Source organism: Maudiozyma barnettii, assembly GCF_903064755.1.
Source record: "Maudiozyma barnettii strain CLIB 1767 genome assembly, contig: KABA2_05, whole genome shotgun sequence".
Lineage (NCBI taxonomy): Eukaryota > Fungi > Ascomycota > Saccharomycetes > Saccharomycetales > Saccharomycetaceae > Maudiozyma > Maudiozyma barnettii.
In genome coordinates this window covers 180,918-194,042 of record NW_024545242.1, presented here as the reverse complement: position 1 = coordinate 194,042, position 13,125 = coordinate 180,918, and the positions used below count along the sequence as shown (strand labels likewise).

Here is a 13,125-nt window from a genome sequence, read left to right as displayed (position 1 = left end):
AAATTGGAAATGGGAATATGTGTATATCTGTTTATAATTTGATGTTGTTGTTTTTGGAGGGAGGGGAATTCGTTAAAATGTAATGGTAATGGTTATGCCCATTTACCTAATAGTGCCATTAGTGCTGCACCGCAGCACATAATAAAATAAGCACAGAGCATTCTTTTAAAACCTTCAGGACCTTTAAATTGGTTTGAATATAAGAATTCGTGAGCCATTAGTTCCACAAGACCAGTGTAGATTAAAATACCAGAAGAAATTGAATCAAAGATACCGTTTGTAATCAAAGCTGTTCTTGAACCTGGTAAAAAGGAGTTACGAACACCGATACCAATCGCAGCCGCGATTGGTGATGTTAACGTAAATGCAAGACCCATGAACCAAGGTGTGAGTCTTTTACTTGCAGGCCAGGGAGTCTCTGCAATTCTAGTCCCTAGACCTAGCCCTTCGAACATTTGATGAAATGTTAACACGATGAACAATGTTTCAAACTCTTCACCAGAGACAGAAAGTGACAGACCAACAAAGACAGAATGGAAAATGATACCAAATTCCAAAATTGTCACTGAGAAGATCTGATTCAGATATTGTTCTCTCTCCTTTTGGTTCACTGGTGTACCAATCTGGGATACATCCTGATGGTCTTCGTCATGGCCATAGTGATCCTGGCCGGGAACAGAGACCAATTTACTCAATGGTTTTTGAGTGGCTCTAGTTGGGATATTCATTCCAGACTCCAGATCCAATTTATAATCGTCAAAGTATCCAGTTTCTCTATCTACGTTCTGGTTATATTCATAGTTATGTTCGGTATATTGCTCTTTCTTCAATATACTCAGGTCTCCAAAGTTTCTATTATCGTTATTGTTATTATCGTCAATGTTGAGATTATTTGTATCATTAATAATACCTCCATCGATATTACTTACTTCTCTATTGTAGAAGACTTCTATGTTGTTATTATTACTGTTATTTTCATTAGTCATATTATTAAGATTCGATGAAGTTGAAATGTCTAAACTATCATCATGAGATAAACTCGAATCATTATCGTCTTTTTCCATTATTCCATCATGATCATGAGGATCTCCACCCATTGCTTTCGTCACGTAATAATGTGTGACGATTTCCGTGAAGAATAATAAGAATAAAGACATCAAACAAATCCCAAAAGCCCAGGGATACTCTTCGAAAGTTCCACCTAGACAATCATTCCCTAGAGCTTCCGATGCCGGTTGTAATAAATGAATAAAAGCAGTGGCTACGATGACTCCTGAACCGAAAAATTTTGCGATAAAGAAACACCAATCAGGAAGTCGTATGAATGAATATGTAGAGGAAAGGATTGGGAAATAGACCCCGAGGCCCGATGATATCATAATTATGAAGACGGCAAGGATCCGTATATTTTGATGGCCATTGTATTCACTTACTGTTTGACATGTATCTGTGGGTGAATCCCTAATGATTAAATCTATCATATAGATGTGGGAGTTTATGTTATATTATAAATTGAATTGGATATTTGAGATTATATGTATGTATCTTTCAGAAACTAATATAAAATGTAAGTAATAGCCAAAAGCCCTTAGAACGTTTAACCACTTCGATGTCGATTCCAAATGTCAAGAACAATATTGTCAATTCAATTATATATATATAGATATATATTTAAATCGGATTACCTAATTCCTTTCCTGTATGTATTTTCCAACGTTGGCTTGAACTGGTCTGCTTAGTGCAACTTTGAAATTTCACGACGGTAGTTTGATTTACAGAGGGCCTCACATAGTGGCAACAGCATAAATTAGCGACATCAGCTAAGCAGATTTCCTTTGCGCATCAATTTTCCCAAAGCAAATAAACACAAACAGTGTGAGAGATTAAGAGAGCCATGGGGACTCTAATTTTCTTTATCCCTTGGAACGCTTTTGGTATTCGCCGCCCCCTCACTCGTGCGCTGATCCTCTGTGCTTAGCGGAAAGCAACCAGGATTTCTTCGTTTTACCGTCGAGGTCATGGAGGTCCTTTGAGCGAAAAATTTGAATGGAAAACGGGGACCGTCGAGGTCATGACGGATAGGGTGGGTGGGCGCCGTGTGGTATGATCTGGGGAGGTAAGTGTCACGTGCTCATCCAGATTTTGAATAATACTGAATATATCATCGAAGGAGGAATTGTTTTAACTATTAGTAATTCAAGATTTTCAAAGGAATATATTTAAAATATACTTTACTTAGGGCGTGGAGTATATATAATATTTGAGTGAGTGCGTTCAGTTTTAGTTTGTTTGTTGTTGTTTTTTGAGGAAACTATGGAGATTCCAAGTCACTGAAACTGGATGGTGGGGTTGTCACAAACATATTGCCAGCCATTGCACGCATTTTGGTTGGCGTGGAGCGGGATATTACTTCCTGTGGAGGGTTTAACAAACCATATTTCTCAATATCCTTCGACAATTGTTCATCCATCTTTGCCAGAACGTAGCCACGCTTGTCTCTCTCGATGTTTGTCTTGACGGGACTCTGGTGCTCAGCACCATAGTTACTATTAACATTGTTCTCATCATAGTCATAACGTTTGGATGGTGACGACGATTTAGTAATACATGTATCGAATTTTTTACCCCCACTACATATCATTTTACCTCTATGATTTAAAAGACTGCTTTCTTTACTAAAACGTTTACCACAGGGACATCCATATATTTTTGCTTCGTGAGTTCTCTTGTGTCTGACAAGATCATGGTTTCTAACAAACGCTTTGCCACAACCATCATAGTCACATTGATAAGGTCTATCCTGTAGATGTGTTTGAATGTGGGATCTAACGTTATAACGACGTTTGAATGCCTTACCACATCCTGGGTATAAACATTGGAACAGTTTCTCCGGTAACTCCTTAACATATTTGTCAATGGACCCAGGAGGTAACGTTGTAGGTTTCTTAGTGATCTTCTTCGGACTTGGTGTAAACTCGACTGGATCTGGTAATCTAGTATATACCTCTGGTGTTCGTTCTATCATAGGAATGGCCATTTGTTTTGCTAATGGACTTCCATTTGACGTCTCTACACCTTTTTTCACTGGTGTATGCTGGAAAGTGTGTTTTTGTGGGAGTTTGCATTTGACTGGTGTAGTCTCTTTAGAACCTGGTATTGTGGGCATAGAGATCCCCAGACCTAGAAGTCCGTTGTTACTATTATTCTTCGATCGGTTGTCATATGCTTCCTGTTGTGGGATGGTTGACGCACTCGATAATACAGATTCCTTCTTTGTATGTAAACGGCCCTCTGTAGATCCGTTCATAGATGGTGGAGTAAATGGAGTCATATCACGATCCCTGGACTTCATTCCACCAAAATATTCAGGAGATCCGAATTTATCCCTGATATTGTTGTCGTTATTGGGTGATCTGGAGGGACTCTTAAATGTGTTAAAGACTGGTGCAGGAGGAGCTGATGGAATTCCTGAACTACTTCTGACAAAATCTTCGCCATCTTCTAATTGTAAGTTCGGAATGAGACCCTTACGTGTCCGTCCTACGCTGTAACCTTTTGAAGGTGAGCCGTTGATTATATTGTTCGAAAGAGTAGGTGAAGACAGCATTTGTTGAGAGGTCGCAGATGATTGTGGAGGCGGGAATTGATACGTTCCCATGGCAGAATTACTAGTGACAATCAATGGATCATCCTCACCATGACCTCTCTGTGACTTAGCTGGGGTGCGAATCATTTGTGGTACAATTTGTGAACGAAGCGGTGACCCTGAATTAGATGACATACCTTTATTCAGTTGTTGCTGTTGTTGGGTAGTGACCTCTTGTTCATGTAATACTTGTTGTAATTTTTCCTGTTGCAATTGATTCTCCCTCAATTGTAACTCTAATTTTTTGTTCATCTCTTTTTGTTTCTCTAACTCTAATCTTAATGTCTCCTGTTGATTCAAAATCATTTGACTCAATTGTTCATTAGTAGAGTTACTATTTTTATTATTTTTAATGATATCGACAGGGTTTGCAGAAAAAGTATTATAATTTGATATTTCCATCGACTCTGGACTATTGGAGTTGTAATTATTGATAATGCTATTAAGATTTGGATCCTTTGAAATATCACGGATAGTCTTTTGAATACTTGATATACTTAATGTTTTATTATGGTTGGCAAATCCAAAAATTGCAGTACCACTCATTCCTCTCTTATGAGCCATTGAAGGTTTCTTACTATGTTGTAATCCAACTTGTTGAGGGGTAGTAATAATGTTTTTTTGCCTCCAATCAAATTCGTTGCCACTTGGAGAAGGTGCCATAGGAATATCTAGATCCTTTAATTCTTGGGTTAACAAGTTATCTATATCACTATATTGTAAATCAAAATTGTTATCCATTGTTGGATTTAAATTACCCTTTGCAGAATCTTGAAACTCTAAAGGTTTTGAGAACCCTTGCAAGTCAAACCCGCTTGCATTATTACTAGTGTTTAAGAATGATTCATCATTGACCCCTTGCATGAAGTTTGGTGGTTGGAAACTATCGTCGTTTCGACTATTTGTTTTAATATTATCGTTGAAAACATTTTGTGGATTAATTAGCCACGAGCTTATTTCAGAATCCATCGCTTATTTGTTTTACTCAATCGTATATGAAATTGATATGGTTCACGGATGTATCTGTGGGTTTGGGTACGATTTTGGTGGGGAAAATGGGTATTTTATAATCTCTCCTGAATGATTAAAAAGGTTAACAAAAAAATATACTTGGGATACTATGTTTTGTTATATCAATAAGCTTGAACTATTGTAGAGCAATATCCTTTTATTATTATTATTTATTAGGTCTCTTGTAATGAAATATATATTAAATGAATGGAACACAACTCACTAATAGAATTATAATATTTATAGTTATATTAGCTGAATGGTAGGTGGTTGTTATTAAGGGTATAACTTTATTTTAACAAACGGATGTTAGTGGTAAATAAATGAATAAAAGAAGTATTGTTGTTTGTTGTTATTATAAACGTTGAACGTAACAAGGAGTTGTTGATTTTTAATTCAAGAAAAAAATATTACATTCGCTTTCATGTATTAATTTCTATCAATCAACACATTATTTCTTCTTTATTATTCGTACCAACTCCAATATGTTACCCAATTTATCTATATTTCTCTAAGTTCCATTCAAAACGATAACAGAATGTATTTCTCAAGGAATGAGTACTTTAATTTTTTACCTAATCCGTGTATTTACGAGTTACCGTATTAGGCAAAAAGGAACGAGTTGATCGAAAAATAAAAAAATGATATTTTTGGTCACGTGATTATGAGAGATGGAATCATTTAATAAGTGAATTAATCTGTGTTAATTATTAGGAAACCTTATTGAGAGTGATTGTCTATTCTTATCTATATTGATAGAGTTTATAGTAACCGAAGGTATATCAAAGTTAGAAACGTTACGTTGTATGACTTCGTTTATTGTCGACATTTCTAATGTGGTGCCATTCTCTGGGTTCATTTGACTAATTGACATATGTGTCATTGCTATTTTCAAATCGAAGGGTATATCCAAATTTAAACCTTTTTCACTCTCTTCTATCATCTTGAAAAGTTCTGTAATTGGACCCATTCGCGTTGTTCTATTGACTGGTAACGTTAGGAAACATGATTTGGGGTTTGTTAGAGATCTGACGCACTTAGGTACAGTATCGAATTTGACTTCAAATGGTGTCAATTTGCTCCTTTCAATGGCTAGTTCCATTCTCTTAAATAGCCTGTCTCTATCTGCTACATCTCTGAGACGTATATTTGGTGATAATGAAATATGCAGAGGACAGGGTGACCCTAGTTCTGTCCAATATAATGGATCCAATTTTAAACGGATACCATTCTGATTCATAACATTATCATAATACCTCAATATTTTGTCTAAATATCTTCGATCCTTCACGCTCGGTCTCCACTCGAGATATATAAATGTATTCCATAATGTAGCAGACGATGAGCCGCGATTCATCTTATTATTATCAATATTAGTACTCGGAGCAATATGGTATTTGTTCAAAATAGAATTCGGAACAATCGGTAACTCCTCAGTGGCCAAATTGATTTCTTCCTCTGATGATGAGTTATAACTATCTTTTAATAGATTCATCTAATCATCAAACAAGCAATCGATTAATTCAGTTAACTTCCGTTATTCAAGTTTCTGGAAGCTTCAGCTGCTAATTATCTGAATGAAAAAAGAAATTATAAATAAGTCATCTCGTATAGCCAATCCCTGTTTGGTAAGCGTCATATCGGTTCTATGATCTGGCCTCATCGAAGACTACTACTACTACTACTACTACCATCACACTATCGCTAACTCTCCCCACACACAACTCACTTCTCGTTAAGTTTTCGGTTTTTACTGTCACTTCCCACGCGACATCGCGAAAACTTGTGGGTCAAGTGTATCCTCGCTAAATTTGACATGAGAAATATTCACATGCTTATTGAAATTAAACTAGAGGACTTTCCACTTAATCACACGGTTTAGATAAGGTCAAGTAGACGTATAATCTATAAAAGGATAGAGCTTCCTGTGATCATAAGTTTGTTTGCGTTTTTAGTTATCTTTATCTCATTGTAGAAAAGAGTATACCCGTATTTGACAATTGAAGTTGAATTTCCCTTAAATCAGCCAGCAGGAAAGATAGTAATCCATTTCCGGCACTTAGACGCTCATATATAGCTTTATATTCTTTCAATAAAATGCCAACTGGTGAAATATATTCGAGACCGCATACAGGTCATCATTCAAGATCAGGTTCAACTTCCAGCTCGAGAAGGTCTTCTCTAACGAGAAGCAGATCTTCCCAGAGACTTATTAGGACGATTAGTATCGATAGGAATGAAGAGGTTGCTATTGATTTTAGCGATAGTGAATTAGATTTAAACAAAGTGAACGACTCTTTGCAAAAATTGAATATAGAGGAATTGAATGATAGTTCAAAACCAAATGGAAACACAGAATCAAAACTACCCATTTTAAGTGGGTTAAAAGTGGCGGTTAGTTCCATGAATCCCAAAAACCCATCAAAGAATGAATATATAGAGATTCCCTACGTCAAGGCGACTTTGGATAGTACTTTACCTATTGAATATTTGAAGAAAGATCTTCTAAATGTTGCTCATATTTTATGCATTAGAAAATGGCATTCTAAAAATTCTTTAGAATCGAAATTAAACCCTGATTTGTTAACATTAACCAAGATATCTGGTGCAATGACAAATTCTATATTTAAAGTAGAATATCCTAAAATTCCATCCCTTCTATTGAGAGTCTACGGGAAAAATAATGATGCTATCATTGATAGAGAGTATGAATTACAGATTTTAGCAAGGTTATCTATTAGAAGTATCGGACCCTCTCTATATGGTTGTTTTGAAAACGGTAGATTCGAACAATATCTGGAAAATTCAAGTACTTTAGGACGTGATAATATTAGAGATTGGAAAACATCGCAAAGAATTGCAAGACGAATGAAAGAGTTACATTCAGGAGTTCCTTTGTTACGTTCAGAAATAGAAAGTGGACCTGCAAGTTGGAATAAATTATTGAAATGGTTAACCATTCTTGAAACGAGAGGTAAAGAGTGGGTAACCAACGATGAAAACATAAAAGAAGCATTCAGATGTGATAATTGGGAACATTTTAAAAAAATGATTCACAAATATCACGATTGGCTATATAAGCAGGAAAGAACAAAACCGCACTTGGTATTTTGCCACAATGATGCACAATATGGTAATCTACTTTTTACTGCACCAGTTGTAGAAAGTACAGATATGGTAAATTCTATAGATAGTAGTGCTGCTTCGATTAGTTCGGCCACTTCTAACTCCTCATTGTTTCCAACTTCTTCTGGCGTCTCTGTTGAAAAGATTATTAACCCAACTAAATTAGAGCAAAGCCAAGATTCAAAACTTGTAGTCATTGATTTTGAATATGCCGGTCCCAACCCTGCAGCTTATGATCTTGCTAACCATTTGAGTGAATGGATGCATGATTACAGCGGTGCTTATCCTTACAGATGTAATTCAGATGCTTTCCCAAATAAAGAACAAATATTAAACTTTTTATACTCGTATGTGTCCCATTTACAAGGTGGTGATAAGGAAAATAGGAAGACTATCATTGATAATGAAGTTAGGTACTTTTATAACTCAATAATTAGATGGAGAGCAACCGTACAGCTATTTTGGTCAATATGGGGTATTTTACAAAGTGGTACTTTTGAACCAGAGAAAGAGGAACCTCTTCAAGAATCAGTCGGGCCAAATGGTGAGATATATATAATTAAGACAGAAGGAACAGAAGACGCCGTCCAACCAGTTGTTGTCGATGGTGAAGATGGTGATAATGATGACGATGATGGTGTCAATGTTGATACTTTCGACTATATTAAATATTGTAGCGACAAAATAGCTGTGTTCTGGTCTGATCTGGTCGGTTTAGGGATCATCGATGAGACCGATTGTACTATTACGCATTTGAATGCATTGGATATCACAATGATCTAAGCAGATCAGAGAAATATACATTTCTACTTGATAACATATTACGTCACACATTTTAAACAAAAGTATATATTGTATAATAGATGTGTTGAGAAATTCCTTGTCTATATTGCAACACGTATCTATATTAGTAATAATATTATTGTGTACTACAATTTTAATCGCGTTATTAATATAACAAATCGCGTACCGAGAATTAGCTAATTATAAAATATTGATATCATCTTAATAAAATAATCAGTATTAATACAAAATAACAAAATTATAGTTTTAGTCATAAAACCGAATGGAACTTGGTCACTCTTCTTGATATTACAAATATATCTAAAATGGATTATAGAAGAGCTCAACGAAATTTGCAGTTAGTAAATGGTAATAATATTGATAATGATTTGAAAGAGACTACAGAACTTCAAGAAAAAGAAAGACATCCAGAAGAGGAGGCTCTAATTAGTACACAGGTTCCGTCCCTAAAGTTTTCACAGTCATCAGCATCAAGTCCTGAAGATAACAGGAGGATATATAGTAGTAGTAGAATAAGTTCCCCGGTGAAGCCCATGGGATTGATAGCTGTTGAGTCTAATATTATTCCAGAAGTAAATGATGAGGATAAACACACATCAGTACCTATAGAGGTTGAAGGAACTGAGAATATTGTTATTAATGATGACAAGAACGATAATGATATACCTGTGGGAGATGGCAAATCCGTTCTAAAATCTAGAGATGTCGAAGTTAAGAGCAACGATGTTTCACGTATAGAACTAGCTAAGAGTGATGATATAGTACAAGATGATAACTTTCTGATTAGTACACAAATTCAAAGTCGATTGGATATAGTTAATCGTGATTCTGAAATGAAAGGCAAACTGAGTCAATTCAGATATGCTACAAATAATAATACTGAATCCACCTCTGGTGGCAACACAGCAACGATAAATAACAGTAGTAGACTGACCTCTGGATCATCTATGATTGATGAACCCAAACAAAAGAAGATTAGAACTTGTGTAAAAAAGAAGGAAGTTACTAAATTAACCAGAGCCCAAGATCTTTTAAAAAAACTATCTGGTAAGCATAGAAAAGTTCGTGATATATTAAAGGGACAGCAAGAGGCAGATAAAAAGAAGCCTAGAGGTAAAATACAGTTGCAGCCTTCTAAGTCGTTTGATGTATATAATGCTGAAGAATGGAAAAATATTAGTTGCCAAATATTGAAGAATTTTCCGAGAAGTAATACCCAAGATGTCAAGGATATCTTTTGCTATTTGTATGGTGATTGTGATGCACTAGATATGTGGGGGTCCTCTCAGAAGCCACCTGAAGAGTTGATGTCACAGTACCAACCAAATAAATTGCATCTAACCCAGAATAAAAAGAATGATTCTGCAAGTAGCACAGATATGATGAAATTATTATCCTTATCACAAGTTATGGAAGATACAACAGATCACGAAAAGAGCCTGTTGATTGTTGATGAAAATGTCGCTGAAAATATAAATTCGTGTGACGAACAAAGCTTTTATATAACTCAAGAAAATACTGTACATGGAGACGGTATCGATTTGAGGAATTTTAGCCACGACTCAGTAGTTGACATTCCCGATAAAAATTTGGATGAAGATAAAACTGAAGCTGAAGTACAACCACCCAACAAGAAAACCGATGCTATTGAAATCGAATCTAATAGTATTTCTGAGATGGACGATAATGTAGTTTCAAATCCAACAAGAGTTAATGAGCATGACTCGAATTGCGATGAAGATATAATATTTTATGATAGTATGGATGAAATGAGGGTTGAATTCCCTACTGTGGAACAACATAAATTGAATCAGTTTAATTTTGTACCACCATCACCGACATTAATACCATTAAATGAGACCTTGACCAAACCTACCAAAGATTATAAAGATGATGAGATTGATTTAACACAGGCATCATTCACTGTCTCGAATGAGTTAATTTCTCCAATTAAACCTGAGACTGTGATTCCAAAAGAGAGCACACCTAGAAAAGTAGGCGATCAGACTAGTGTCACCGGTACAATTCAGGTACCTGCCACGCGAGCCCCAACATTATCATATAGTGATAAATTGTATAACGTTTCGCGAGATGAATATATAGTTAATGCTAGATTATCGAACGTGGCTTGTGAAAGGGTACGTAACGGAGAATTACCTTTCAAATTCCCAAATGATTCAAATTCGAACTCTATTGTTAATTCTGATGATACTATAATATACGACTCGGACGTTTATAATTATAAAAATCTCAATTGTGATGAAGATAAAGAACGTAATATATTTGAATTAAAATATTCTGCAAAACAAGAAATACAACTAGAGACATCAGAGCCCCCTATAGAGCTAGTATCTGAGTCTAAAAGAGTAGAAAATGTAATAGTATCACAATCCTCTGCTCAGGACCTTAGAAGACAAATGAAGGAAATTGGATTAAGGCCTGTTCGAACTAAAAGTGAGATGATTAGCTCATTAGAGAGTGCATCACAAATTCTTGGAACTACTGGTGTTGCAGGCAATTTTAGTACAAGACAAGTGTTATATGATCATCTAACAAAATTGATTAAGAATGAACCATCACTATTAGAGAGAATACAAACTTTTCAACCTATATTACTGGAAGAATTTATGTATGAATTGAACGAGTTGGATCCCTTAGTGAACCTGATAGATGAGTCAACAATACAGAGCTGGGCGGATGCTAATGGAGTCAGTCTTAAACGTAGTTAAGAATTCAAGAATAAGGACATTATAATATAGATAGATACATAGATAGATAGATAGATACGAATATAGAAACAACATATGATTCATTGGAATGAATCAAAGAAATATGTTAAACTGTTTTTTCTTCACTGTGTATTAGGTGATTGAATTCAGTTAATTTAATATTTTTCAGCGATGCCCATCGCTCATCTCCCAGAATAGTAGTGAAAAATAAAAATGAAGAAGATTTGTTCTCTCTGTATATAATAGAACAGGGACGATTGCAGAACAATAACAACTGGAGAAGGATCAGAATGGTATTCCAATTAGCGCCACTCAATGAAGATACATTATATGAGCATATCTTTGAAAGGTATGTTGAATTAGAGCGAAATTCTGCCAATCTAAAGCAGGATCTAGGGATCCAATCCCGAACTGCTACTACTATAGAGATCGATATCGAACCACCACCAGTAGTACTCGAGAAAAAGAAACGGAAGAAGAGACAAAATGAACGTCGAGCAGATGCAGAGTTGTATAATGTTGTGGTAGAACAGTCTCTAAGTGATTTAAATTCTAGTGTCTCGAATAATAATTCTACTACTGGGTATGTTCTTTGGTCAAGTACTCCTTTCTTCATAAGATGGTTGTTATATAGTGACGAATCGAAGCCGTTCCGTTTCCTGTGTGACGCTGTAGAAGTAACTAATAATCGTAGTCTGGGTGATGATGATGATGATGATGATAATGAACAAAATGTGGAGATTCCACCTTTATATAGTGTGAGAAATGAGAATTCGCGAGTCGGTATAATTGAATTAGGTACAGGTATCTCGCCTCTAATGGCTGTTATATTATCAAACCATGTTGACCATTATGTATGTACGGATCAAAGAGGTATATTGAACAAATTGAAACAAAATATTAAAGAAAATGTATCTCAAGTGACAAGACGTGAATGTATATCTAAATCGTTAGGAATAGAACGTCGTGAGGTCGAGTCTACCTTGGAGACAACAGAACAAGAAGATAATAGTAATAAGCGAGGATCTATCAATAGCAAGTCTTCAAGAAACTCAGCAACGGTATCTATAGAAGTTGAAGAATTGAATTGGGAGAAATTCGATCCCAAAGTTAACCATCCATATTTAACTCAAGTTAAGGACAATTGTGACACTGTCTATATAGTTGCCATGGATGTAATATACAACGAGTACCTGATAGAACCGTTTCTAACTACAATTATAAACCTAAGAAGCTTTTTCTCAGATGCAGACAAACAGAGGACAACACCACCAAATGTGCGATGCCTTATTGGCGTCCATTTAAGATCACAAGACATAGTCACGCAATTCCTCGAGCAAGCTGTCATCAACCATGAATTGTCTGTATACAGTATTGCAGATAATGCTCTTGATGCGTCCAGATATGCCATCTACCTGATCTAGTAGTGATGGTATACCATCTGCGGTTTCAATTCCCCCCTTCCGAGCATCAATATATCCCGTGGAATCATAGTGTTCATATTGTTATTGTTATTGTTATGCAAAGAAGCACAGAAATATCAAACAAATGGTTCGCTCCACGCAGTTTTTGTGTGTTTTGTTCAGCCACGTTCATCGTATTTAGCAGACGAAGCGAACCAGAGAGAGCGGGAAGCAGAGAGATCTGCTGCTCATTCGCAAAATTTGTTGTGGGAGAGGAACTTTTTTCACTCGTTTTGAGAGGGGAGGCAGAGAGAAAGAGAAAGAGAAAGAGAGATTAGTTCGGTGCAGTGCAGTGGCCCCCCTCCATTTGGGAATGGGACTGGAAATGATAGTTTCATGGCATCGA

General features: G+C 35.9%; 6 protein-coding genes across 6 annotated transcripts; 3 read left to right on the top strand and 3 right to left on the bottom strand.

Annotated features, from left to right (window-relative positions):
• Positions 1–92: 92 nt before the first annotated feature.
• On the bottom strand, positions 93–1,481 carry ZRT2 (low-affinity Zn(2+) transporter ZRT2; the record flags this gene model as incomplete). The annotated part of the gene is made up of 1 exon (XM_041550731.1): positions 93–1,481. One exon carries the CDS (start codon positions 1,479–1,481, stop codon positions 93–95), a length of 1,389 nt encoding a protein of 462 aa, XP_041406665.1.
• An 830-nt stretch (positions 1,482–2,311) lies between these two features.
• Positions 2,312–4,615, bottom strand: ACE2 (DNA-binding transcription factor ACE2; the record flags this gene model as incomplete). Its single annotated transcript, XM_041550730.1, has 1 exon — positions 2,312–4,615. One exon carries the CDS (start codon positions 4,613–4,615, stop codon positions 2,312–2,314), a length of 2,304 nt encoding a protein of 767 aa, XP_041406664.1.
• A 745-nt stretch (positions 4,616–5,360) lies between these two features.
• Positions 5,361–6,152, bottom strand: USB1 (phosphoric diester hydrolase; the record flags this gene model as incomplete). The annotated part of the gene is made up of 1 exon (XM_041550729.1): positions 5,361–6,152. The coding sequence occupies one exon, from the start codon at positions 6,150–6,152 to the stop codon at positions 5,361–5,363; it is 792 nt and encodes a 263-aa protein (XP_041406663.1).
• Positions 6,153–6,754: 602 nt separating this feature from the next.
• CKI1 (bifunctional choline kinase/ethanolamine kinase CKI1) lies at positions 6,755–8,566 on the top strand (the record flags this gene model as incomplete). Its single annotated transcript, XM_041550728.1, has 1 exon — positions 6,755–8,566. One exon carries the CDS (start codon positions 6,755–6,757, stop codon positions 8,564–8,566), a length of 1,812 nt encoding a protein of 603 aa, XP_041406662.1.
• A 326-nt stretch (positions 8,567–8,892) lies between these two features.
• Positions 8,893–11,316, top strand: SLX4 (Slx4p; the record flags this gene model as incomplete). The annotated part of the gene is made up of 1 exon (XM_041550727.1): positions 8,893–11,316. The coding sequence occupies one exon, from the start codon at positions 8,893–8,895 to the stop codon at positions 11,314–11,316; it is 2,424 nt and encodes an 807-aa protein (XP_041406661.1).
• Positions 11,317–11,606: 290 nt separating this feature from the next.
• On the top strand, positions 11,607–12,740 carry RKM5 (S-adenosylmethionine-dependent methyltransferase; the record flags this gene model as incomplete). The annotated part of the gene is made up of 1 exon (XM_041550726.1): positions 11,607–12,740. The coding sequence occupies one exon, from the start codon at positions 11,607–11,609 to the stop codon at positions 12,738–12,740; it is 1,134 nt and encodes a 377-aa protein (XP_041406660.1).
• Positions 12,741–13,125: the final 385 nt, after the last annotated feature.